The sequence below is a fragment of the Mus caroli genome, unplaced genomic scaffold (genome assembly GCF_978045245.1).
Source record: "Mus caroli unplaced genomic scaffold, Mus_caroli_1 scaffold_13, whole genome shotgun sequence".
NCBI lineage: Eukaryota > Metazoa > Chordata > Mammalia > Rodentia > Muridae > Mus > Mus caroli.
This window is the reverse complement of record NW_028227268.1, coordinates 34,758,505-34,781,843: the sequence shown is the minus strand read 5'-3', so window position 1 is coordinate 34,781,843 and position 23,339 is coordinate 34,758,505. Positions and strand designations below refer to the sequence as shown.

Genomic DNA, 23,339 nt, shown 5'->3' with positions numbered 1-23,339 from the left:
GGAGGAAGGAGTCATAAAGGGCTTTGTCTCTTCCAGGAATAAGAAGAGATTATTATTGCAAGGACAATAATAAAGCCAGCTCCCGTTTAATGGGCACTTGCTAGGTGTTGGTCTGTGCCGAGCACTGACTAGTCATTATCTCTAGTCTTCGAGACTCTGAAACAAAGCAGGAAACCAGGAGCTAGGAGCTCTGCTCTACACCTGTAGTCCTAGCTACCCCAGAGGCTAAAGCAGAAAGGCCACTCGAGCCCAGAAGTTCATGGCAATCCTAAGCAACATAGCCATACCATGGCTCTTAGAACAAAAGGATTTTAACAAGAGACATGCACACACACGCGTGAACACGTGCACTAGTTTACATGGCTTTGCCAAGGGGTTGTGTGTGCAAAGGCAGTTCGAAGCTTGAGTGATCTGCACCTGGCAAGTATTCCCCCTGACTTCTCCCTCGTGGTACCTGTAGCACAGGTGCGTCCTAACTCATGGCCTTCCTTAGGAACACACCAGTCGCTAATCCTTAATTTCCTCCAGTTTCTGGGAGCCCCGCCCAGCCATGCCCTCACCCTCACTGGATTTAAAAGCTCTCATCGTCTAGTGTCGCTGAAAGAATGGGCGGGTGCACACTTTCCTATGTGTGGTTAAGGAGCCCCTGTCCCCTAGATCTGTGGTCTCCCCAGGGGCCCTCCTTTTGGCTGGAAGGCCTGGAAGATGTCCCCCCAGAAACAAGCTTCCTAGCTAGGTACTGAAGAGTCTTGGTGGGAACGACTGGTTTCCATGTTTCATCCGAGGGCACTTGCAGAGCTCCCGTTGTAACTAAGTCACACCATGAAGAACATGGCAAGTGTGTTTCTTACACTACTGAGGAGACTGTACAAGAAATGGCACATCTTCTGTTCAATCTGATTCCAAGGCCCTATCTCTCAACGTGAGCAGACGTGTGGTTCAAGAGAGCATCCCTTCACAAAGTAGCACAAAAACCTGGGGGTTTCTGAAACCTAGACTCGCTAGGCAACCCTCTGGTACCCAAGCTCATCACCGCAAATGTCGTATCCAGTCGCAAGTGCTCTTTGAGATGAGAGGAGGAAGATCCAGGGCTGTAGCTCAGAGAAAAGCATTTGTGTCGCACGCACAAGGGTGCTGGGCCCCATCTCCAGCACTGAAGGAAAAGAAAGGTTTAGATATATTTACTGTCTGCAGATGTGGCTCAGTCAGTAAAGTGCTGACCCAGCAGCATAAGGCCTGGTTCCACCCCAGCCCTGAGTCAACCAGATGTTGGGGCGCATGCCTGTAACCTCAGCACGTAGGGAAAATCAGAAGTGCAGTCAATCCTGAGCTACTTACTGAGTTTGTGACTAACCTGGGCTACATGGGACCTTGTCTCAGAGAGAAGGGAGAAGTGGAGGGAGAGAAAGCAGAACAATCTGAATGGATGCTTCTCTGCTGGGACCAGTCTGTGCGCATCTATTGTCTGGTCATTCTGCAGGGGCCAGACTCCTCCTGGGGCCCAGGCTTCAGCTTCCCACTGCCAGTGCATCTAGGTCCTGCCCAGCCCTTTAAGGTTCTGGAGCTAGCATCCTCCCTCCACACTCCCACTTTCTTCTGCCTCCAGGATGCCTCAAAGAGGCACTTCCTCAAAGAGGTCACTTTTCTTCGCCAAAACCAGGAAGAGAGGTCGTTAGCCAGCACTGGTCTTTGGCAAGTGTTCCTGAGGCAAGGAGATGGAGAGAAGAGACAGGAAAGGAAAGGAAAGAGAGAAAGAGTAAGAAAGCTCTTGTCACTTCTTGGTCCTCCAGTTCCAGAGTCTCCTCTCAGCCACCCCTCTCACCAGCCTTCCTCAGAGCAGCCATTGCCAGGGTCTGATGCACACGCAATTATCCATCAGCCATCTGGTTATAGACCTTCCACAACTATTCAGCAAATCCTGAGTACCCCATGTATGGCAGGCACTGATAGGACAGTGGGAGGCTGGATGGGGCGGGGCAGGTGTCTTGGGGGCTGGGAAGAAAAGACAGCAGACAAATGCACTACAGTGGGGTTAAGACTAGTTAGGGAAATGCAGGGCAGATTGGCAAATGCCAAAAATGTGTTTAGGGAAGTGAAGCAGGTTGTTATTTTTGGACATGGTCGCAGGGAGGAGGTGTATAGGAAGAGAGCAAACCATGAGGTGCGCCCAGTCCAGACACAGCCTTTGAAAAACGTGTCCGTGTGGCTGTCTGTGTGTTCTGTGCAGGCTCACACACATGATTTGTATGTGTGGGCACGTGTGCCACACAGTACCGCGGAGGTCAGACTTTGTAGAGTTAACTCCTACCTTTCTGTGAGTTCCAGGGTTGAGGCTCACCCAAGTGCCTTTACCCACCAAGCCATGACCCCTCCTCCGGTCCCCCCGACCCCCCCCCCAGCCCAGGCCAGGCAGTGAAGAGAACAGACTTCATCCCAAGAGCGTCGTCGAGGAGCCTAGTGAGAGCTCTCCATAGAGACAAGCATGCTCAAGTTAGTGCTGAAGCCACTCTTGCCACTGCATGAAGGGATGGGTGGGATAAGGCAACCCTGGTTAAGTTTCTAGTAACTCAGGGCAGCAATGGCCGTGGCAGGTGTAACTAAGGAGCTGGGCGAAGCTGGAAGAAGCCGGAGTATAGAGGTCGTCAGGGGACTGAATTGTCGGTCTCCTGAGTTTCGCACCTTATGATGAACCTGGAACAAGGACTGATGGTTGCTCTATGCCTGGGGCTGCAGGAGAGGGTTCTCCAGGGGAGCCACAGTGAGAAGGATCCGGAGAAGAAGCATTTATACAGAACTGATCAAATCTGGAGAATGTCTTTCTTTCTCTCTTTCTCTCTTTCTCTCTTTCTCTCTTTCTTTCTTTCTTTCTTTCTTTCTTCCTTCCTTCCTTCCTTCCTTCCTTCCTTCCTTCCTTCCTTCCTCCTTCCTTCCCTTTCTTGGTTTTTGAGACAGGGTCTCACTACATGGCTCTGGCTGTCCTGGAGCTCACAGAGATCCTCCTGCCTCTGCCTCCTGAATGCTGGAAGCTGGGCATTTTGTTGATTTCTTATGTTGTGGTCATAAAAAGAGAAAGAACTATAAGAATATGTTCTGGCGGGGTGTGGGGAAGGGGGTGTCTCAGTGGGCCCATGCCAAGGCATCCCCTCCCCCTGAAGTACCAGACACACACTGGTATAGTATAGAATAGAGTTTATTTAGGACATGGGGAGGGGAGTTAAGAGGGTAGCAGAGGCAGAGAGAGGCAAAGAGAAGGAGAGAGTAGAGACGCAGAGGCTGGCTATGGCCACGTGGAGAGAGAGGGAAGGGAATGGGAGAGATGGGGCGCAAGGGGGCAAGAGAGCAAGAGGCTAAGAGAAGGGGTCAAACAGCCACTTTTATACTGGGCCAAGCCTACCTGGCTGCTGCCAGGAACTGTGTGGGTGGAGTTTAGACAGAATACCAGCTTCTTACATGTTGACATTTGAAGGAACTGAGGAGACTGGGAGGTTAGCCCCTAGCTGGGTGGCATCATGCTTCTGACCCCTGAGAGAGAACACTGGGAAGTCAGTTATAGACTACACAGTGATGCAATCAGGCTTGAGCCGGCTGGGTTTGAGGTATCTCACTTAAGATCCTTCCCTCAGAAGGATCTAGAGAGCATTTGGACATAGGGATCTAGAGAAGATGAGGCTGTGGGTCGGTTGGGTCACGCACAGCCCACCCACTGGGTAAGCCCGGTGGTGGTGACACACGGCTTTAATCCAGCACTCCAGAAGGCAGAGGCACGAGGATCTCTGAGTTTGACTCCAGCCTGGTTTATAAAACAAGCCCAGAACAGCCAAGGCTACACAGAGAGGCCCTGCACCCCAAAACCCCTGCAAAAAAAGAGTGTGTGCGGATAGACAGCACCTAGGACAACATCCTGGGGTCACCAGCATTCTAGGGACTTTGCACTTGGGACTTTTGATTGGCTGGGCACGATGGTGCACACTTAGCTCAATACTTGGGAGGCAGAGACAAGGAGGCTTGCTGCAAGTTGCTGGTCTACATAGTGAGCCCTGGTCTCAATCAATCAAACGAACAAATGGAAAAGACTCCATATAAATTAGTAAGGCAAGTAATTTGGTCTTAAGTTGGGGGGAAGATAGCAAGCTTTCAAAGTCAGATGTAAACATTTACAAACAGGTGCTCACACTGTAGCTCAGGCTGGCCTGAAACTCATTATGTAGCCCAAGCTGGACCCCATTGGTTTTCCTTCTGTCTCAGCCCTCAGTGCTGTGACGGCAGGCCTGCGAACCTGGGTTCAGCATCTTCATTTGTTTCGCCTTTTCCCCTTTAATGTATTTGCTCCGAACTGGAACTAACTGGCTTTATATAGACCAGGCTGGCCTTGAGCTCACAAAGATCCGCCTGCCTCTGCCTCCTGAGTGCTGGGACCAGCTGCGTCCTCACAGGGGACCTTACTTAGCCAAATTTTGGTGCACGTGTTCCTCATCTTCAAAGAAGGGACAACAGCTTTCTACTTCATAGTGATCTGCAGGTGCTTTGAACGGTCAGTGCAAACTATTACCCTCTTCATGGTCACTGTTGGCCCAGTCAATGGGGGCTGACCCTGCATTCATAGTGATTCCTATGACAGCAGAGAATGGAGTCAGGTAAGCTAAGTTGTAGTCCTATATGACCTTGACTTCATGTGCCCCAGGTGGCAGTGCCTGTGTCTCTGTGAGATAGGGCCTGAAGTCCTGAAAGGCAGGGGACACGTAAAATGGCCAGCTGCCCCTGGTTCTCATACCCTTGGTTGCCGGTTCAGAGTCAGACAATCTGGTGACTTCTTCTCTAGGTCCCCCTCCCCTTCCACCTCGCCAGGGGCATCCCCCAACAGCGTTGCTCTGGCCAGCGATTCTGAGTTAAGGCTGGGGACAGAGTCTTGGGTAAATATTTGTAACTCTTCCCCTTTCCTGATCCACCCTGTGCTCAGTGTGAGGGGGTCTTGGGATCTTAGAGCGCTGGCCTATGAAGGAAGGGCAAGCTAGTCAAAGCAGTGCACTTCTGGGGCTAATTTCTATGCCCTAAGAGTCTCTGTTGTGTCTGAGTGGCCATGTCTTCCTCTCCTCCACACAGTTTCTCTCTGAATCACCAGGGGACTCCTCCTGTGTGAGCCTGTGGTCCCTGCTGCATTCTTTCCAGCCTCATCTCCTGCCATCTCGTCATGCCTGTCCCATCTTCCTAGAGTCCCACCTCAACCTGCAGCTTCCTTCGCTGGAATGACCTCTCCACCCCACTTCCTCTGTTGGTCTTCCGGATGGACACCATTAATCAGTCCCCAGCAAGGCTACTGAGTCACCCTTAATGGCAAACGCTCTCTTCCTTATATGGAATTATTAGTCTCTGTTTCTTGCACACACCCCCCACGGTCTCTTGGACACACTAGCATCACGTACACACTAGGTGGTGTGTTTACATGGCACGGTGGGAGACTTCCAGCTTGGTCGAATGAAGAGATGAAGGGAAGGTTGGAGATGGCTTAGTCAGTTACAGTGCTTGTCACACAAAGAGAGGACTGGAGTTTAACTTCCCCAGCACTGTGTTTAAAAAAGCTGGGTACCAGCTAAAGAAACACCACTCGGTTCAGAACGCTGGCCCCTCTTGCAGAGAATCTGTGTTTGGTTTCCAACACCCACATGGCAGCTCACAGCTGTCTATAACTCCAGCTTAAGGGATGTGATGCCCTCTTCTGGCCTCCTCAGGCAACAGGTACCCAAGTTGTGCATGTTCAGGCAGCACTCATATATACAAAATAGGAATATAAATCTTGATAGCTCACGCCTTTAATCCCAGCACTTGGGAGGCAGAGGCAGGTGAATCTCTGTGTCTGAAGCCAGCCTAATCTCAGATCGGCATGGTGGTGTACACCTGTAATCCGAGTACTGAGGAGACAGGGAGCCAGACATAGGCAAGTCCCTGGGGCATGCTGGCTTAGCCTAGTTGACAAGCTCCAGGCTCAATGAGAGACCCAATCTCAAAAAGTAAGGTAGAGATTAATGGGTTGATAATTCCAACATCAGTCTCTGGGTATTGTACACATGCACACAAAATTGAGCATGTATGCACACACACACATACACACACACACACACACACAAATGGGTGCATGCGCATATGAAATGAATGGATGGATGGTTGGATAGGGAAGCTAAAGCCAGTGTATTCACCGAAGAGGGAGGTCAGCCTCATGCCTTCCATTTTCTGGAGACAAGAGCATATATAACCTTTTTCCAACACTAAATGTCCATTACCACCAGTCCAGTAATCCTTAAGTTCTGGAATCCCGGAACCCCTACCCAAAGTTTTTATTATCAAGGCTACGATGCAAAGCAAGGTAGTCAATATTGATTACAGCCTCTTCCGGCAGCTTGCTTGATCCCATGATGGGCACACACATGCAAAGTGAGAGCAGCAGGGACAAGCATACAGAGTTAGAAGACACAGGACAGGATCTACAGAACAAGAGCTATTGGGGCAAACCAAAGAGGCATCGGTAGCACCCGGCACTGCCTTGGGATCAAGGGCAGAAGGCGCAGATGCAGCAGAAGGCACAGATGCAGCAGAAGGCGCAGATGCAACAGAAGGCGCAGATGCAGCAGAAGGCGCAGATGCAGCAGAAGGCGCAGATGCAGCAGAAGGCAGGCGCAGATTCAGAGGCACTCAGCATCCGCAGAGTCTGGCACCTAGAAGCAGGGGAGTGCTCTCAGAGCTTAGAGGTTTGGGAGCAAGCAGAAGGATCAGGAATCAGCAGACACTGTGGTCAGGAAAGGGGCGGGCTCTATTTGGTTTGTTTGGAGGGGTATGCCTTAAGGTTCCTATAGCTATTTGACAACAGGTTCATTTAGGTCCCCGCGGTGGTACCTCTCCTTCCCTGCCCCCATCCCCTCTACCTCCAGGACCTCTGAAGTGACAAATGATGATTTCTATTTAATATGAAGCAATCTAGTAGTAAGGGTCACCCCTTTTGAGATAGGATAGCCCCAAAACTCACTATGTAACCCAGGCTGGCCTCATTCTTTTGGCAAACTTTCTGCCTCCTGAATTTGGAGTCAAGGCCATCAGCCACCATGCCTGGCTAATGTCTGTTGTTTTATAGTACCAAGAGACGTGCCACCTCAGGGCCAGGAAGATGGTTCAGCAAGTAGGGGCAGCCTGAGAACCTGAGTGTGCATCCCCAGATTCCAAGACAGAAGGAGAAAAACAGCTCCTGAGACTTGTCCTCTTGCCACCAAGTGCACACCACAGCACATGTGTGCCTTGCCCCTGCCTGTCACATGCACACACAATAGTAATAAATTTATTTTTTTAATTTCTTTAAGATTTATTTATTATGTAAGTACACTGTAGCTGTCTTCAGACATACCAGAAGAGGGCATCAGATCTCATTACGGATGTTTGTGAGCCACCATGTGGTTGCTGGGATTTGAACTCAGGATCTTCGGAAGAGCAGTCTGTGCTCTTAACCACTGAGCCATTTCTCCAGCCATTTTTAAAAATTTTTAAAGAAGCCAACCTAAGGGGCTGGTGAGATGGCTCAGCGGTTAAGAGCGCCGATTGCTCTTCCAAAGGTCTTGAATTCAAATCCCAGCAACCACATGGTGGCTCACAACCATCTGTAATGAAATCGGACACCCTCTTCTAGAGTGTCTGAAGACAGCTACAGTGTACTTACATATAATAAATAAATAAATAAATAAATAAATAAATAAATAAATAAATATAAAAAAAAAAAAGAAGCCAGCCTAAGTTGGATGTGGTGGCCCACTCCTTTAATCCCAGCACTCCAGAAGCAGAGGCAGGAGGATCTTTGTGAGTTCAAGGCCAGCTTGGTCTACAAAGAGAGTTCCAGGACAGCTACGGGCGTGGTGGCCCTCACCTTTAATCCCAGCACTCGGGAGGCAGGGGCAGGCGGATTTCTGAGTTCGAGGCCAGCCTGGTCTACAAGAGTGAGTTCCAGGACAGACAGGACTACACAGAGAAACCCTGTCTCAGAAAACAACAACAACAACAACAAGCCCAAACAAACAAACAAAAAACCAAAGGCCAACTTGGAACCTGCCTAGAATACTATAGCTGTGTTTGATTCTTGTCCATGGCTCACAGCTGCCTGCTAGAGCTTGTCTAACCCAGATGTCTGTCTGTCTCTCTGCAGTCTCACCCCCTGTACCTGTGCAACGCCAGTGACGATGACAACCTTGAGCCTGGGTTCATCAGCATCGTCAAGCTGGAGAGCCCTCGACGAGCTCCTCGCCCCTGCCTGTCACTGGCCAGTAAGGTAGGGCCTCATGCCACATTCCTCTGCTGCATCCAGCATGGGCCGTGAGCACCCCTAGTTCTCGTTCCCTTGTCTCAAGAATGATAAGCCCACTGGGCAGTGGTGGCGCACACCTTTAATCCCAGCACTTGGGAGGCAGAGACAGGATCTCTGAGTTTGATGCCACCCTGGTTAACAGAGAGAGTTCTAGAACAGCTGGAACAGGACTATACAGAGAAGCCCTGTCTGGGAAAACACCCCCCCCCACACACACACACACATACAAAAAAATAAGAGAGAGACAATGGCAATACCCTTGAGGCTGGAGAGGTGGCTGAGCTCAGTGGTTAAGAACTCTGGCTGTCCTTCCAGAAGATCTGGATTCAATTCTTAGCACCCACATGATAACTCACAACCATCTCTAACTCTCAGTTCCAGGGACTCTGGTGCCCTCTTCTGACCTTCACGAGCACCAGGAACACAGGTGGTACACAGACAAACACACATTCAGGCAAAAACACCCATACACATAAAATAATACAAATAGTTTTAAGAATGCTAAGCCTTCCAGGTAGTTGGTGGCCTTTAATCCCAGCACTTGGGAGGCAGAGGCAGGCGGATTTCTGAGTTCGAGGCCAGCCTGGTCTACAGAGTGAGTTCCAGGACAGCCAGGGCTACACAGAGAAACCCTGTCTCAAACAACCACCACCACCACCAACAAAAAAGAATGCTAAGCTTGATTCTCTCAAGTTCCCCCAGCTCATAACCCATCCAAGAGAGGTAGAAATGCATGCTTTTGTCCTTAGTCAACCCACCAGTCCTAGAACTTTCTGGAGTTTCATCCCAGCATGAGCTCTGACCCCACCCCTGCCCTCTACTCCCTCACCCCACTCCACCTCTTAGAAATTCATGAGGATTTTCCCTTCCTCAGTACAAGAACAATCAGGGGACGTAGGGGGTGGGGTGTCACTTTGTTCCATGCCTCGGAAACATCTGAGCCCCCTTTCCCATGAACAGCGAAGTGGAGCCTGGCATGATGGCACTCGCCTTTGAGCCCAGCACTCAAGAGGCAGAGCCAGGGTTACTGAGTGTTGGAGGCTGCCTTGGGCTGGATAGAGAGCACCAGGTCAGTCAGCGCTGTGTAAGAAAGCCCCTACGCAGACAGGGAGAACGGAATACTGCGTGGAAGGAAGCCACCACTCTCCGCAACAGCCCTTACGCGCTTCCTGTGAGCTTTGTTACTTCACTGCAAGATCCCTTGCACAAGGGATGTGTGTGTAAATTAGGGCTGGGGATCCTGGCTGCACCAGGCCCTGGGTTTGTTCTCTAACATTGCCCAAAGCCAGGCTTTGGTGCTTATATAATCACAGCCCTCCGGGATGAAGGCAAGACAATTAGAAATTCAGTCACCTCAGTCACACACTGTGAGGACAGCCTAGGATATGTGAGATTTTGTCTCAAAACAAAAACAAGAACTCAAAGAAGCAAACAAAAATATCTCCCACTAAAATGTCAGTTAATTGCCACACTTTAAAAAAAAACTGAAGATAGGCTGGGCATGGTGGCGCACACATTTAATCCCGGCACTCAGGAGGCAGAGGCAGGCAGATCTCTGAGTTTGAGGTCAGACTGGTCTACAAATTGAGTTCCAGGAAAGTCGGGGTTACACAGAAAATCCCTGTCTCAGGAAAAAAAAAAAAAAACTGAAAATAAGCCAGAGGGTAGTGATGCAGGACTTTAATTTCAGCACTTGGGAGGCAGAGGTGGGCAGATCACTGAGTTCCAGGACAGCTAGGGTGACACAGAGAAACCTTGTCTCAAAAATAATAAATAAATAAATAAATAAACGCTTAAAATAATTTAAAATGTTAGAACTCAGGAGACTATAGCAGACAGATCATAAGTTTGAGACCAGTCTGGGCTACACAGAGAAATGTCTCCAAAAACCAAACTAAGCTAACCACTCAAGCAAAGCCCATGAGAGCCTGACTGCTCAGCAGCGCTCACCGCACCGCCTCCTGTCTCATGGATGCAGTTGCTCGACTTTCCTAAGTTCTCTGGGTTGCTGGCCTGCTACCTGACACCTGGGATCCTTCACTGAAAATGACAGTTACGGTTTTCTGTATAGCTTACGTCTTACCCAGGAGAACATGGACCAGATCCTTTGTATTTATTTTGGATTTTGAGAGAGAGTCTCACTCTGTAGCCCAGGCTGGCCTCTGGCTCTCCTCCGTAGTTCTGCCAACTGGGGACCCCCTGAGCACCTGAGCCCACAGAAAGCCTTTCTCATTCACAGCACCATAGGCCACGGGCCACAGTCCTTTACAGCTGCAGATTTTCTTCTGACTGGAGCCTCCCTACTTCTGGGTATTTAGTCTCTCCTGCTTTACAAAATCTGGAGAAATGTTTGTTCAGGAAGCACGGGCTCAGCGCTCGCTCTGCGGGAGTAGCAAGCTGGGAGCGGACAGGGACACGTGCTTATTCTGGAAACTTCACAGAAAGTGAGACACCTAACTCTGACTCTCCCACCCAGCGCACCCGACTTCCTTTGATGTTTAAAACAGAGTCTCCTGGTTTAAACGTCCCTGTCCTGCCTCCGCCTCTCCGTGCTGGGGTTGCAGGTGTACAGCACCACACCCAGCTTCCTGCAGTTGTTTTAACACAGTGTCTGGTTAGACCAGGAGCTACATTAAGACCCTGTCCAAAGAAAAGTAAAGATAAAACAACATCAGAAAGCATGTTAGGGATTTTTCTTCCCCTTCCCATCTCCCTCTTGCACAGGCCCCCGCTTGCTCTGGCCCAAAAGTTTGTGGTGTGTGTGTGTGTGTTTTGGGGTTTTTGTTTTTTGTTTTTTGGGTTTTTTTTTTGTTTTTTGTTTTTTTTGTTTTGTTTTGTTTTTTTGGTTTTTTTTTTTTTTTGTCTCTCATTATGGGTGGTTGTTAGCCATCATGTGGTTGCTGGAATTTGAACTCATGCCCTCCAGAAGAGCAGTCAGTGTTCTTAACCACTGAGCCATCTCACCAGCCCCATGTTAGAGATTTAAAAGAGCACCTGGCTGCTATCCCTGGTAACCATAGGTCCTGTTCTTCCGTGAAGGCAACCCTTACATAGTGCATTAGACTTTTGGTGGAAGTGGCAAAATAGCTACGAGAACAATTTAAGAGAGCGGGGGTTTATTTTCTGCTCATTTCTTCAGAGGCTTCAGACCATAGTAGACAGCTTCAGTGTTTCTATGCCCATGCTGAGGTACCCATGGAAGAGGACATGGTGGATAGAGAAGCTCATATTATAGTGGCCCAGGAAGCCCTGCACCCGTGTGTGCCCAGTCTGTGGAATGGTACTGCCCACATTAGGGCAGGGCTTCCCCTTTAATTAAGCTCTCCAGAAACATCTTCACAGACACATCCAGCAGTAGGTACCCTTTCCTAATCCCTTAGGTGCTTCTCAGCCCAGTTACACTGCCGGTCAGGGTGAGCCATCACACCTGGCTTCTCTCTCACCGCTAAGGGAATTGTCCTTTCCCAAGCGTGCCAGTCAGGTCCCATCACCTGACCCAGCCAAATGGAGTGTTCCTAGGAATCCCAGCTCAAAAGAGGTGTGCAAACGTCTCAAAAATCTCACAGGCCAAACCAAAATCTAAAATACTTACTTTTGTTTTGGCTTTATAGAATTTTCTTAAGTTCAGTGTTTTGATACAAATTATATAATACACACACACACACACACACACACTATGGTTCCTAGGAAGTGTAAGGGAACGATAAGGCCTTTGATAAAGAAAAATATTGAAAATCACTCACCCAGGTTGGTTTCTGTTCTGTTTTCTCTTAATATTAATGGGAAGTCAGGTGTGGTACATGTTCATAATCCTAGCACTCAGGAAGTAGAGGCAGGAGGATTAGAAGTTCAAGATCATTCTTGACTACAGATCAAATTAAAGTCTAGCCTAGGATATATGAGACCCTCTCAAAATTAAAAAAAAAGGGGGGGGGAGGGCTGGAGAGATGACTTAGTGATTGAGAGCACTGATTGTTCTTCTAGAAGTCCTGAGTTCAATTCCCAGCAACTGCATGGTGACTCACAACCATCTGTAATGGGATCCAATCCCCTCCTCTGGTGTGTCAGGGACAGCACACTCATACACGTAAAATAAAATGTTTAAAAATGAATAAATGAAGGGGGAGGGAGGAGGGAGGGGGAGAGCAGGCCGCATCCCTGGCAGAACTGGAGCGCTAGAACAGGTGATGGGGGAGTGGAGCTGCTAAGGAAGCAGACACCAATCCAGGTGCCCGTGGCAGGAGCAGTCACAAGACTCAGCAGCCACCCTTCAGTGTGACATATACTCTGGCTTGCCCATCTGAGCTGGGCTTTGATTCCTTATCTGTGAAAGGGGAGTAGTAATGGGATTTATACATGAATAACCATGAGGATAGTTTTAATTAATTAATTTTTTATGGACATCAGTGTTCTGCCTGCATGCACATCTGTGCACCATAGGCGTGCACGCTTGGTGTCTTCAGAGGCCAGAGGAGAGCATCAGATCCTCTGCAACCGAAGTTATAGATGATTGTGAGCCACCATGTGGGGTGCCAGGAATTGAACCTGGGTCCTCTGAAATAGCTGCCAGTGTTCTTAACCACTGAGCCATCTCTCCTGCCCTAGTTATGGGGATCTAAAGGGACGGCCCAGATGCAAATGCATTATTCAGTGCCAATCGTTCAGTAAATGATGACAGTGACCATGCTGTTGTCTCACACAGCAATCACCCTTCAATACCCTTCAGTGCTGCTGGTTTATTTTGTTTCATTTTGGTTTGTTCTTTTTGGGGACTGGGGATTCAATGCAGAGCCTTGCTCACTCCAAGTGTATGTCCCACCACTGGACAGACTTCTCTTGTGTGCTCTTACAGTTCACAAAAGCTGTCTTTTTCTATCTTACCTTCTCGCTCTTCTCTGGAACCCTCACCATAATTCTGTTTGACTTTTCCGTTCTTGTGACTGCTCCTGCCACGGCACCTGGATTGGTGTCTGCTTCCTTACAGCTCCCCTCCCTCATCATGGCTGGACAAATGGGAGGAATCAGACTCAGACACACGCAGCTGGGTCCCAAGATGACCCCTACCCAGTGGTTAAGAGAAGGGACTCTCACGCTGGACATGGTAGCACACACCTATGATCACAGCATGCAGGAATGCTAAGTCAGTAGTAGGACTGTGGTTTGAGGCTAACCTGGGCTACATAGTGAGACCACACCTTAAGCCAAAACAGACCAGAAAGTAGGTATTGTAGAGGCTGAAGTTCTGGATGCTCACAGCTGTCGCCATGTCCACAGACACAGTGTCAGTGTCCACAGATCCTCTGAGTCTTGGGTTCCTGGCTGTCTTAGGGAATCCTAAGGAATAAATGAACTTACATATACAAACCATATATAACCGTTGATATAATAGCTAACAGCATGCACTACGCATACGTGTAAATCCTTTACGTGGACTAATTAATGTAGTCATCACAGTAGCTCTCTGCAGCAGGGTCCGTTATTGTCCCAGTTTACAGGGAGGAAAATGGAAGCCCGGAGGAGTTGCCCCAAAGTCTCACAGCTAATAGCGGGAGTGGAGTTGTGATTGGCACTCTGGCACTCTGGGAAGGGTAGCTCTCAGTGAGAAACATACACCTTCTCCTTCCCTCTGCCCTTCCTCAAGGGCAGCCTGGCGCCACTGGGCCTGTGGAATCTTTGCAGCCTGACCCAGCTCTGTAAAGGCAGAAATCCCTCCCTTTAGCCTTCCTCCCAGCAGATGTGGGGCTTTGGCCAAATGAACTTTCAACAGGATCTTCTGCTAAGGCTGTGATTTTTGGAGGTGCCAGGAGCAGGTTGAAGAAGGCCATTTCCACCATCAGAGGGGGCTGCTTCGATTTTGTCTGTTTTTTTTTTTTTGCGTTAAGCATTTGTGTCGAATTGGGACCAGGTAGTAGAAGGAAGAACATTCTGAAGTGAGAAATGTTCCTTTCATTTATGCCCCAGAGCAGTTGTTCTCAATGTGTGGGTCTTGACCCCTTTGAGGGGTCAAATAACTTTTTTCACAAGGGACACCTAAGACCATCCTGAATAGCAGATACTTACATTACGATTCATAACAGTAGCAAATTTACAGTTATGAAGCAGTAACAAAATTACTTTATGGTTGGGGGGTCACCACAACATGAGGGACGGTGTTAAAGGGTCTCAGCAGTAGGAAGGTTGAGAACCACTGCTCTAAAATATGTTGTGAGCATTATCGGTTTTTTGTGCATGGGGAGGTCTTAACCTTCTGAATGCCTTGGCACCTCTGGCGTAGTAGGCACTGTTATATAATGGATAAGCAGATGATGTACAGAAACAGCCACTGTGCTCTGTAGAGGAAAATGTAACTGCTGTCTAGTGGATCAAGAGACAGGATTTCGGCTCCTTCTATGCACACCCTGAATTGGCTCCTGGTGGAGCCTTGCTTGCTTGCTGGCCCAAGGTATCCAGAGAGGTCTCTGCACTGTCTTTCTAAGCCTGGGTTTCTGGTTGTAGGACCTTACCCATCCTTTCTGTCTCCCAGGTTCTATACCTCAGACACTCCGTAGCTCCTATTCTTGGGTGCGAGTGGGCAGGGGTACAGAAGGTCCCGGCTGAACCATTACTCATCCCTAAATCTTGCTTTCTGTCCCTAGAACACTGGACTCAGGAACCCACTACCAGAAAGTCCTGTTTATTTTCTCCTGTTGGCAAACTCTCCCAGTTCTTTGATCACTTTTACAACTTTATAATTATAGGCTGTAATGGGCTAGGGTGTTTGAACTTCATCAGTGATTGCTTTCTACCCCTCCTACCCCAATTCTTCAAAGAAGTAAGAATATCTCCAAAGAAGGGAGTCCCCAAGCCAGGCCACACTGGGCCTAGAATCTTGGGTATGGGAAACTTGAGACCCTGAGACTCTTGTTCTGTGACTGCTAGGGTACCTCTCCCACTCCTCAGCCATCCCTGGACTGACATTACCAGTAGGATCACCCCTAAAGGGGGGGTCAGGGGGGTGCTTCTCTTAGCTACTTGAAAGCCCTGGTTTGCCAGACCCTGAAGGTTTGTCTGGAGGACCTCAGCTGGGCTGGTCTTTCTGGGAGGAAGTGGTTGATAGACCTGTGAAACTGCACTTTCTCAGTTTCTTCCCCAGTCCATTGCAGAGTCCAAGAACTTCCTCGGGGCTTGGGGTGGGAGTCAATTAGCCTAGGTAGGCCCTGTAGAGGGACCAGCCCAACTCCCTGGAGCTAGAGAGAGGAAAAGAAACTTCTCCTAACCAAAATAACACACACACACACACACACACACACACACTCAACCTGCTTAAATGTTTCACTGCCCTCTCCCTGTCCCCTGCCTGCAGGCAACTGGATCTGAGGGGCCCACTAGCCCCTGCCACTGCTTGGGGACTGGGGAGCAAGAGAGTGGAGGACAAAGCTGCTCCCAGTCTGCCTGGCAGGAGACCTGCCCCAACAGGCTCTCCCTGGGAAGACAGCATAGATCAAAAGAACTGGGAGTGTGAGTGAGTCCCAGCCCTGGCTCCTCTTCTTCCTGCCACTGTGACTTGCAGAAGAGTTAACTCCTTCACTGCCTGCAGGAAGGCCTCAGAGATTCAGCAGGGTCCCTGGGAGGGAGATGGCACCAGAGGTGGCAAGCTTTCAGCCTACAGTCTGGGACGTCCTTCACAGCGCCTGTACTTGACAGTTGGTTGTGGCTGCTTCTCTCTTATCTTTCTCCTCTCACCCCCTCACAGGCCCCCAGGTTCCCTCCTCTCGCTCTGTCTTCGACTCTTATCGCTGCTTCTGCTGCTGCTGCATGGCTGGCTAGATTGTGTTGCCTCAGACAGGCCCTTGGAGCCCTTGGTGACTGAACATGTGTACCCGTGCACAGGCGTGTCCTTGCAGGAGCAGCCCTTTAGTCCCTCTTCAATCTGCCCACCCTAGAGAAAGAGATCAAGCACTGGACAAGCACTCTTTAAGGCCCTGAATTGGAACCAAAGAGCTTGGAATGCTAGGAGGTGGCAGCGGGAGAGCACCCCTGGGTGACACACTGATGGGGAGACCTCCTGTGGTGGTCAGAGCTGTTGTCCCAGGCTCTCAGCACTCTGCCTTAGTCTCACTCCTGAGGGACAGCAGTCCATAGCTGCCTCTGGCTAGGCAGGGCTGGGTCCTCTGCTCTTCTCTCTCTTCCTCCAACTGCTGGTCACTGCCTACCCTTGGTTCACACTGCTCGAGCCCTGAGCAGGGGCTGTGTCTTACCCTGGAGCCAGAGCCACCATCTGGCACCCAGTGAACCTTGGGTGAGGGGTCCATTTCAAAATGAAAGAATGACTGCTATTCTTTGAAAGCAGTGGGCTGGCTCAGCCAGGGATCCCAGGCTCCCGACTCTGCACACATACAACGTGAGTTCCCCGACTCCTTGCACACAGAATTGTGAGTGGACAGGGTACGCGTCCTAGGGAGAGATGAATGTGTGAGCACCTGGGGTTGAGAGCCAGCCGTGGTCAGGGTGGGACGAGCCTCTGCTCTGTTTCTGCAGGCCCGAATGGCTGGTGAGCGAGGAGCCAACGCAGTACTCTTTGACATCACCGAGGATCGATCAGCTGCTGAGCAGGTGCCTAGGGACTCGAGGGTGTTCCAGGAGAGGGGTCTGGATGGAGGAAGGTAGGGTTCTTGGGGTGGTAGCAGAAGTCAAACAGCCCTGCTGGGGCTTTGTTCTCTGCAGCTGCAGCAGCCCCTGGGGCTGACGAAGCCAGTAGTGCTGATCTGGGGTAGTGATGCCGCGAAGCTGATGGAGTTTGTGTACAAGAATAGGAAGGCCTATGTGTGGATTGAGCTGAAGGAGCCCCCCGCCGGGGTAAGTGTCTCAGGGCTCAGCCTTGGGTCTGCAGCCCACCTCCACTTTATCCACCAACCCCCCTGGAAACCCTCTAGTCCAACTTCAGCTCCTAGCCACATGTTTCTCCCACTCTCTGAGCCTCATCGACAAGATAAACAGATTGGGCCTGGTGGGTCCTGAAGCAGTTTTCAGCTCTGTGGTTTAATGACACAGAGGAGAGAAGTCTGCCTGCCCGGCTCCCAGGCTCTGACCACCCCAGTGCTCTCCAGCGAGTAGCTCCCACCTCACAAAGGGATTGTGTCCTCCTTTGCCTGCAAACACATAGCTTCCCACATAACACTTCTCATAGCTGCATCTAGAGATCACTCTCCTGCAGCCCCAAGCAGAGAGGACTGCCTAGTTCACTGAGTTCCATCTCTTTATCCCTCGGGTGGGAGGCCCAGGGGCTCCCAGCTCCCCGCTCTTTAGTTGTCTCTTTCCTTTCCCTCCTGACTTGGTCTGGCTCTTTCTAGAGTATGACCCTTTTCTTCTCTGCTTCCCCCATCCACATCTCCAGGCAAACTATGACGTGTGGATCCTCCTGACCGTGGTGGGAACCGTCTTTGTGATCATCCTGGCTTCAGTGCTGCGCATCAGGTGCCGCCCCCACCATAGCAGACCGGTGAGCAGTGTGGGCTGCCTAATAGAAGTGGGTATGGGTGTAAACGTGGAGGGAGAAGGGAGAATGTGAGACAGGCATGTGTCTTTATGGCCATGAAACCACCTCCATTTAAATAAACACTCTATGCTCTCTTTTGCTTTTAGCAGCCTCTCCTCATATTCCTTGTTTATCTATCTATCCATCCTTCCATCCATCCATCAGTCCACCCACCCATTCATCGTATATACTGACAAATATATATATTATCAGTTTCAGGTGTTGGCAACAGCACCATGAGTAAAAACGACCAAAAATCAATCAATCAATCAATCAATCAATCAAAACCCTCCACTCTTATGAAGCTTTCTTCCAGCAGGGTAATGACACACACCTTTAATCCCAGGACTTAGGAGGCAGAGGCAGGTGGATCTCTGAGTTTGAGGCCAGCCTGGACTACAGAGCAAGTTCCAAGACAGCCAGGGCTACACAGAGAAAGCCTGACTTACCAAAACAAACAAACAAACAAACACAAAGCAGCTTTCGTCCTAGTGGCAGGGGCAGGGGCAGGGGCAGGGGAAGCAGACAATGAAGCAAGTAAGATGATAATAGTTTTGGAGGTAGCTTGTGCTCGCTACCGAAAACTGTGAAATAGCAAAGAGGAGCAGGCATGCTGGAGAGACAGGGTTAGCCTTTTCTATGCCAGCACAGGTGAGTCTGCATCAAGAAAACGATGATATAGCACAGACTAGCCATGGGTGAGCAATGGGCGAGCTTGGGAGTCACTGTGTCACTCTGGTTCAAGAGGATCCAACGCCCTTTCATGCCTCTATCCTCTGTGGAGCACTAGGCACACCCCAGGTGCAGACACACATGCCGACAAAATACCCACCCACACAGACTAGAATAGTTATACTTTTTAAAACAATTATTTATCTGTTTTATGTGAATGCACTGTCACTGTCTTCAGACACACCAGAAGAGGGCATTGAATCCCATTGCAGATGGTTGTGAGCCACCACGTGGTTGCTGGGGATTGAACTCAGGACCTCTGGAAGAACAGTCAGTGCTCTTAACCGCAGAGCCATCTCTCCAGCCCCATGTAATAATATCATGTGTCATCAAAGGAAGAAAAGCCTAAAGGGATATAGGGAGCTGGTGGGACGGAAGGTCACAGCTGTGCAGGAGCTCAGAAGGGATGTGCCCTCAAGGGCACTCAGAACTGAGGGCATGCTAGGGCCCAGAAACAAGGAAAGCAGAGCTCTCACTTCAGTGTGACCTCCATCCCTGTCCCCAGGATCCTCTTCAGCAGCGGACAGCCCGGGCCATCAGCCAGTTGGCCACCAGGAGGTACCAACCCAGTTGTAGACGAGCCCGAGCCGAGTGGCCAGACTCAGGAAGTAGCTGCAGCTCGAGCCCCGTGTGTGCCATCTGTCTAGAAGAGTTCTCAGAGGGGCAGGTGAGATGGGCCCGACTGGGAATGGGGAGGGTACCTGGGACGGGGGTGGAGAGGTCTAGGTATGACTACGTCATAACTACATCTGGGTCTATGTGTCCTCCAAGGCAGGGATCACTCTAAGATCTGGCCATTTTGCTGGGCTTCTAAGAACAAGGTTTCCTATTGTTGAGAGGGAGCCTCATGTCGGGCTCCAGCAGCGGCGGCACTTTAAACACATTATTATCTCACGTTAGCCGCACGGCAGAGGAGGTTGGAGAATAGATTGGGTGCTTATCCTTGCGGACAGCAGAAACTGTTGAGAAACTTGAACCAGGCATTGTGGTGCCTCTCACCCAGCCGTAGGGGTGATAGGAAAAAGAACTATGTAAAACTGTCTCCAAAAAAAAAAAAAATAGAGTAAAACCCAAACTTGTCCAGAGTCAGGCAGCATAACACAAATCCACCAGCAACCAAGGCCCACACCGCCACTTCTCTCTGTTCCTTTGCAAGTAGGTGACTGCAGGAAGGCAAGGCCAAGAGGGAGCTAGGGAGGTCCTTGTAACCTTTGGTTGGGGCACTCTTGTCTGCTTCAGGAGCTCCGGGTCATTTCGTGCCTCCACGAGTTTCATCGAACGTGTGTGGACCCCTGGCTATACCAGCATCGGACTTGCCCCCTCTGCATGTTCAACATCGTAGGTAGGAGGTGAACTCAAGGGCTCTCCTGTGTGCGTACAGATGGATGTAGGACAGAGCTGCCCCAGTGGGAAAGGGTTTCTCTTGTGAGGCTGAGGAGAAGCAGCTGCCGCCATGTTGGCTTCAGCAGTGCACTGTTCAAGAGCACCTTGTCTGTCGGGGAAGGTTGTCCATACTGAAGCCATCTTTGTTTTCTTAAAGAGTGTGTTTTCACAGTGGGGTAGCTTCTAAATCTAATTTGTTTGCAAATTTGTTATTTGAATGTTCTGGCAGTAAAGGACCCTGTTCTAGTAAAATTGGCATCGCAATTTTCTAAAAGATGGAGGTGAAATCAACATCTTAAGGAAAGAAGAACCTTATGCTAGGGGCTGGTGAGATGGCTCAGCAGTTAAGAACACCGACTGCTCTTCCAGAGGTCCTGGGTTCAAATCCCAGCAACCACATGGTGGCTCACAACCATCTGTAATGAGATCTGATACCCTCTCTGGTGTGTCTGAAGCCAGCTACAGTGTACTCATATATAATTAATAAATAAATCTTAAAAAAAAAAGAAGAACCTTGTGCTACAGCCAAGAGAACACTGTGAGCTCATGGTGGCCCCTTGTGAGAGAGCCCTATTGGCTGGTGGGTGGAGTGGGTAGATTTTAGAGTAGATGTTCTTTGTTCCCCAAACTGAGCTCAGAAGCTATACAGGGTCAGATGGGTAGCTACACCTTTCTTAGTTCATTTTCTGTATGTAGTCTTTACTTGTGAAACTAAATGTCCATGTTCTCTATTCTTTTTCCCAGAGGGAGATTCATTTTCACAGGCCCCGGCAGCCTCTCCATCTTACCAGGAACCAGGCAGAAGACTCCACCTCATTCGCCAGCATCCTGGCCACGCCCACTATCATCTTCCTTCTGCCTATCTGTTGGGCCCTTCCAGGACTTCAGTAGCCCGGACCACAAGACCTAGACCCTTTCTGCCCTCCCAGGAGCCAAGCATGGGCTCTCGGCATCAGCGCCTTCCCAGGACTTCACATCTCCGGGCTCCAGAAGAACAGCAGCACTTGGCAGTATCTCCGCACCCCTATGCACAGGGCTGGGGGCTGAATCGCCTCCGATGTACCTCTCAGCATCCCGCAGTTTGCCCAGTGGCCCTACGACGGGCCAGGCCTCATGAGAGCAGCGGGTCTGGAGAAAGCTACTGTACAGAACGCAGCGGTTACTTGGCAGATGGGCCAGCCAGTGACTCCAGCTCAGGGCCCTGTCATGGCTCATCCAGTGACTCGGTGGTCAACTGCACAGACATCAGCCTGCAGGGCATCCATGGCAGCAGCTCCACCTTCCGAAGCTCCCTGAGCAGTGACTTTGACCCCTTGGTATACTGTAGTCCTGAAGGGGATCTCCAAGGGAAAGGGATACAACCTAGTGTGACCTCTCGACCCCGCTCGCTGGACTCAGTGGTACCCACGGGAGAGACCCAGGTTTCCAGCCACATACACTATCACCGTCACCGCCACCACCACTACAAAAGGCAGTTCCGGTGGCATGGCAGGAAGCCTGGCCCAGAAACTGGGATCCCACAGTCCATGCCTGCTGCTTCTCACACTCAGCTGGAGCCATCTCTCCCTGACCAGCAGCTCATCACACCCAACCCAACAGCTTCTTCAATGCTTCCCAACCCACAACGGCCCAGGGCCCTTACAGAGCCAGCCCCTGGCCTAGCAGAAGCTGCCAGCCCTAGCCCCAGTCCCAGCTCCAACCCCAACCCCAGCAGTCTTTTGAACTTGCAGAAATCCAGCCTCACTGTCAGACACCCACACAGAAAACGGCGGGGTGGTCCCTCAGAACCCCTGCCAACCTCTCTGCCCCCGGACTTGACTGTGCACACTGCTTGCCCGGTTTTCCCCCACTACAGTCCCAGTCTGGCATACCCTTGGCCCTCAGAGGTTCATCCATTGATGTTCAGACCTCCAGGTCCGGATAGGAGGCTGCTACATGAAGTCCCAGGCCCCTGTTACTCAAGTTCACAGCCAGTGTGGTTGTATCTGAATCCCCGCCAGCCTCTGGGACCATGCTTACCTGGAGAGGGACATTCCAAGTGGACTTTTAACACCGCAGAGGACAGGAGATGTCCTTACTCACACTGCCAGGTGCTGCCAGCCCAGCCTGGTGAGTGTTTGTTCTGGGAAGAGGAGACTCTGTCTGGATATTGGAAGGCAGGTGAAAACAGCCGAGGGGTTGGTGAATTGAGGAGATTATAACTTACCTGAAACACAGAAGTCATAGGTGGTTCTCAGCTTCCCCGGGGGCCCTTGGGTTTTGGTAAAGGAACCATTAAGGTACCTGGCAGTGTTGGCACACGCATTTAATTCCAGCACTAGGGAGGCAGAGAAAAGCAGATCTATGAGTTCAAAGCCAGTCTAGTCTACTGAGTGAGTTCCAGAACAGCCAGGACAGCACAGAGAAACCATGTCTCAAAAACAAAACAACAACAATAACAACTAATGAGAGAGAGAGAGAGCGAGCACTAAGACTCCTCTTCCAAGCACTCTTGTTAATAAGGCCAGCCATGATTTCATGGGAACTCTAAATCCTCAGCTCTAAGCCAAAGCTTTGCACATTTGTCTACGTAAACCATCCATCCTTTCCAAGACTCACTACCTCCCAGTCCCTCCCACCTTTGAGAGACACTGATGGCACACCTTTTTGCTATAGCCATTGCTAGAAGGACCCTTTCACCTCAAAGGAAGGCCCCAGAGATCTTGAAACACAAATCCTAGAATCCTACAGACAGGGCTTGAGAGCTACTGTCATTCATTCATTCATTCATTCCTCCTCCTCCTCCTGATTACATGCTAGCTATATGCTAGGTCCTAGGCAGGCTTCTGAGGATGTAGAGCTTGCCACACAGGAGACCCAGGTTCATGGGGAGACAGGCATGAAAACAGTATGTAGAATCGCTATGTCCATGGTCACCGACTGTGTTTGATGGTTCCCTTGGGACTCTGTCAAACTACGTCCAGTGCTGGCAGAATCAGACCACCTTTTGCTCTGAGGTCTGTGCCTCCCTCTTCCTTGATCCCGACACTCACAGTCTGCTGTGCCTCTGCCAGCTCTGTCAACTTCTCAGGGTCCGATGCTGATGGCCCCTACCTATAGGGAGTACAGCCTGAAGGTCAAAGCAGGAGCCTCCCTCTGACAGGGTCTCAAAGTTGAGAGGCCTGCACACCTAGTGTTGTGTCCCATAGAGTTGTGCAGCACAGGCCCCTCTGTCCCTCCACGCCCCTGTCAGGGTCATCAGCCTTTCAAAGGTCTAGAGTCAGATGCTGTCTTATGCCCACAGGCAAGAGAAACATAACCTGCTGTGGCCTTCAGTGCTCCAGCACCGTCTAGCTCCATCTAGCTCCCTGCCCTTCCTCTGCCCTCTGCTTTGAG

At 50.3% G+C, this 23,339-nt stretch overlaps 1 protein-coding gene across 3 annotated transcripts in view; it reads left to right on the top strand.

Annotated features, from left to right (window-relative positions):
• Rnf43 (ring finger protein 43) overlaps positions 1 to 23,339 on the top strand; it is a 72,852-nt gene that overhangs the window by 47,578 nt on the left and 1,935 nt on the right. For 2 of the 3 annotated variants that reach the window (XM_085829691.1, XM_029483266.2), the window contains exons 2-8: positions 8,177 to 8,299; positions 16,853 to 16,927; positions 17,039 to 17,170; positions 17,709 to 17,813; positions 19,087 to 19,248; positions 19,821 to 19,923; positions 20,709 to 22,073. In XM_085829691.1, coding sequence (XP_085685817.1) covers positions 8,177 to 8,299; positions 16,853 to 16,927; positions 17,039 to 17,170; positions 17,709 to 17,813; positions 19,087 to 19,248; positions 19,821 to 19,923; positions 20,709 to 22,073 — 2,065 coding nt within the window. Of the gene's footprint in view, positions 1 to 8,176; positions 8,300 to 16,852; positions 16,928 to 17,038; positions 17,171 to 17,708; positions 17,814 to 19,086; positions 19,249 to 19,820; positions 19,924 to 20,708; positions 22,181 to 23,339 lie in introns of those variants that run through there. The other variant, XM_085829690.1, reaches the window with a different exon arrangement.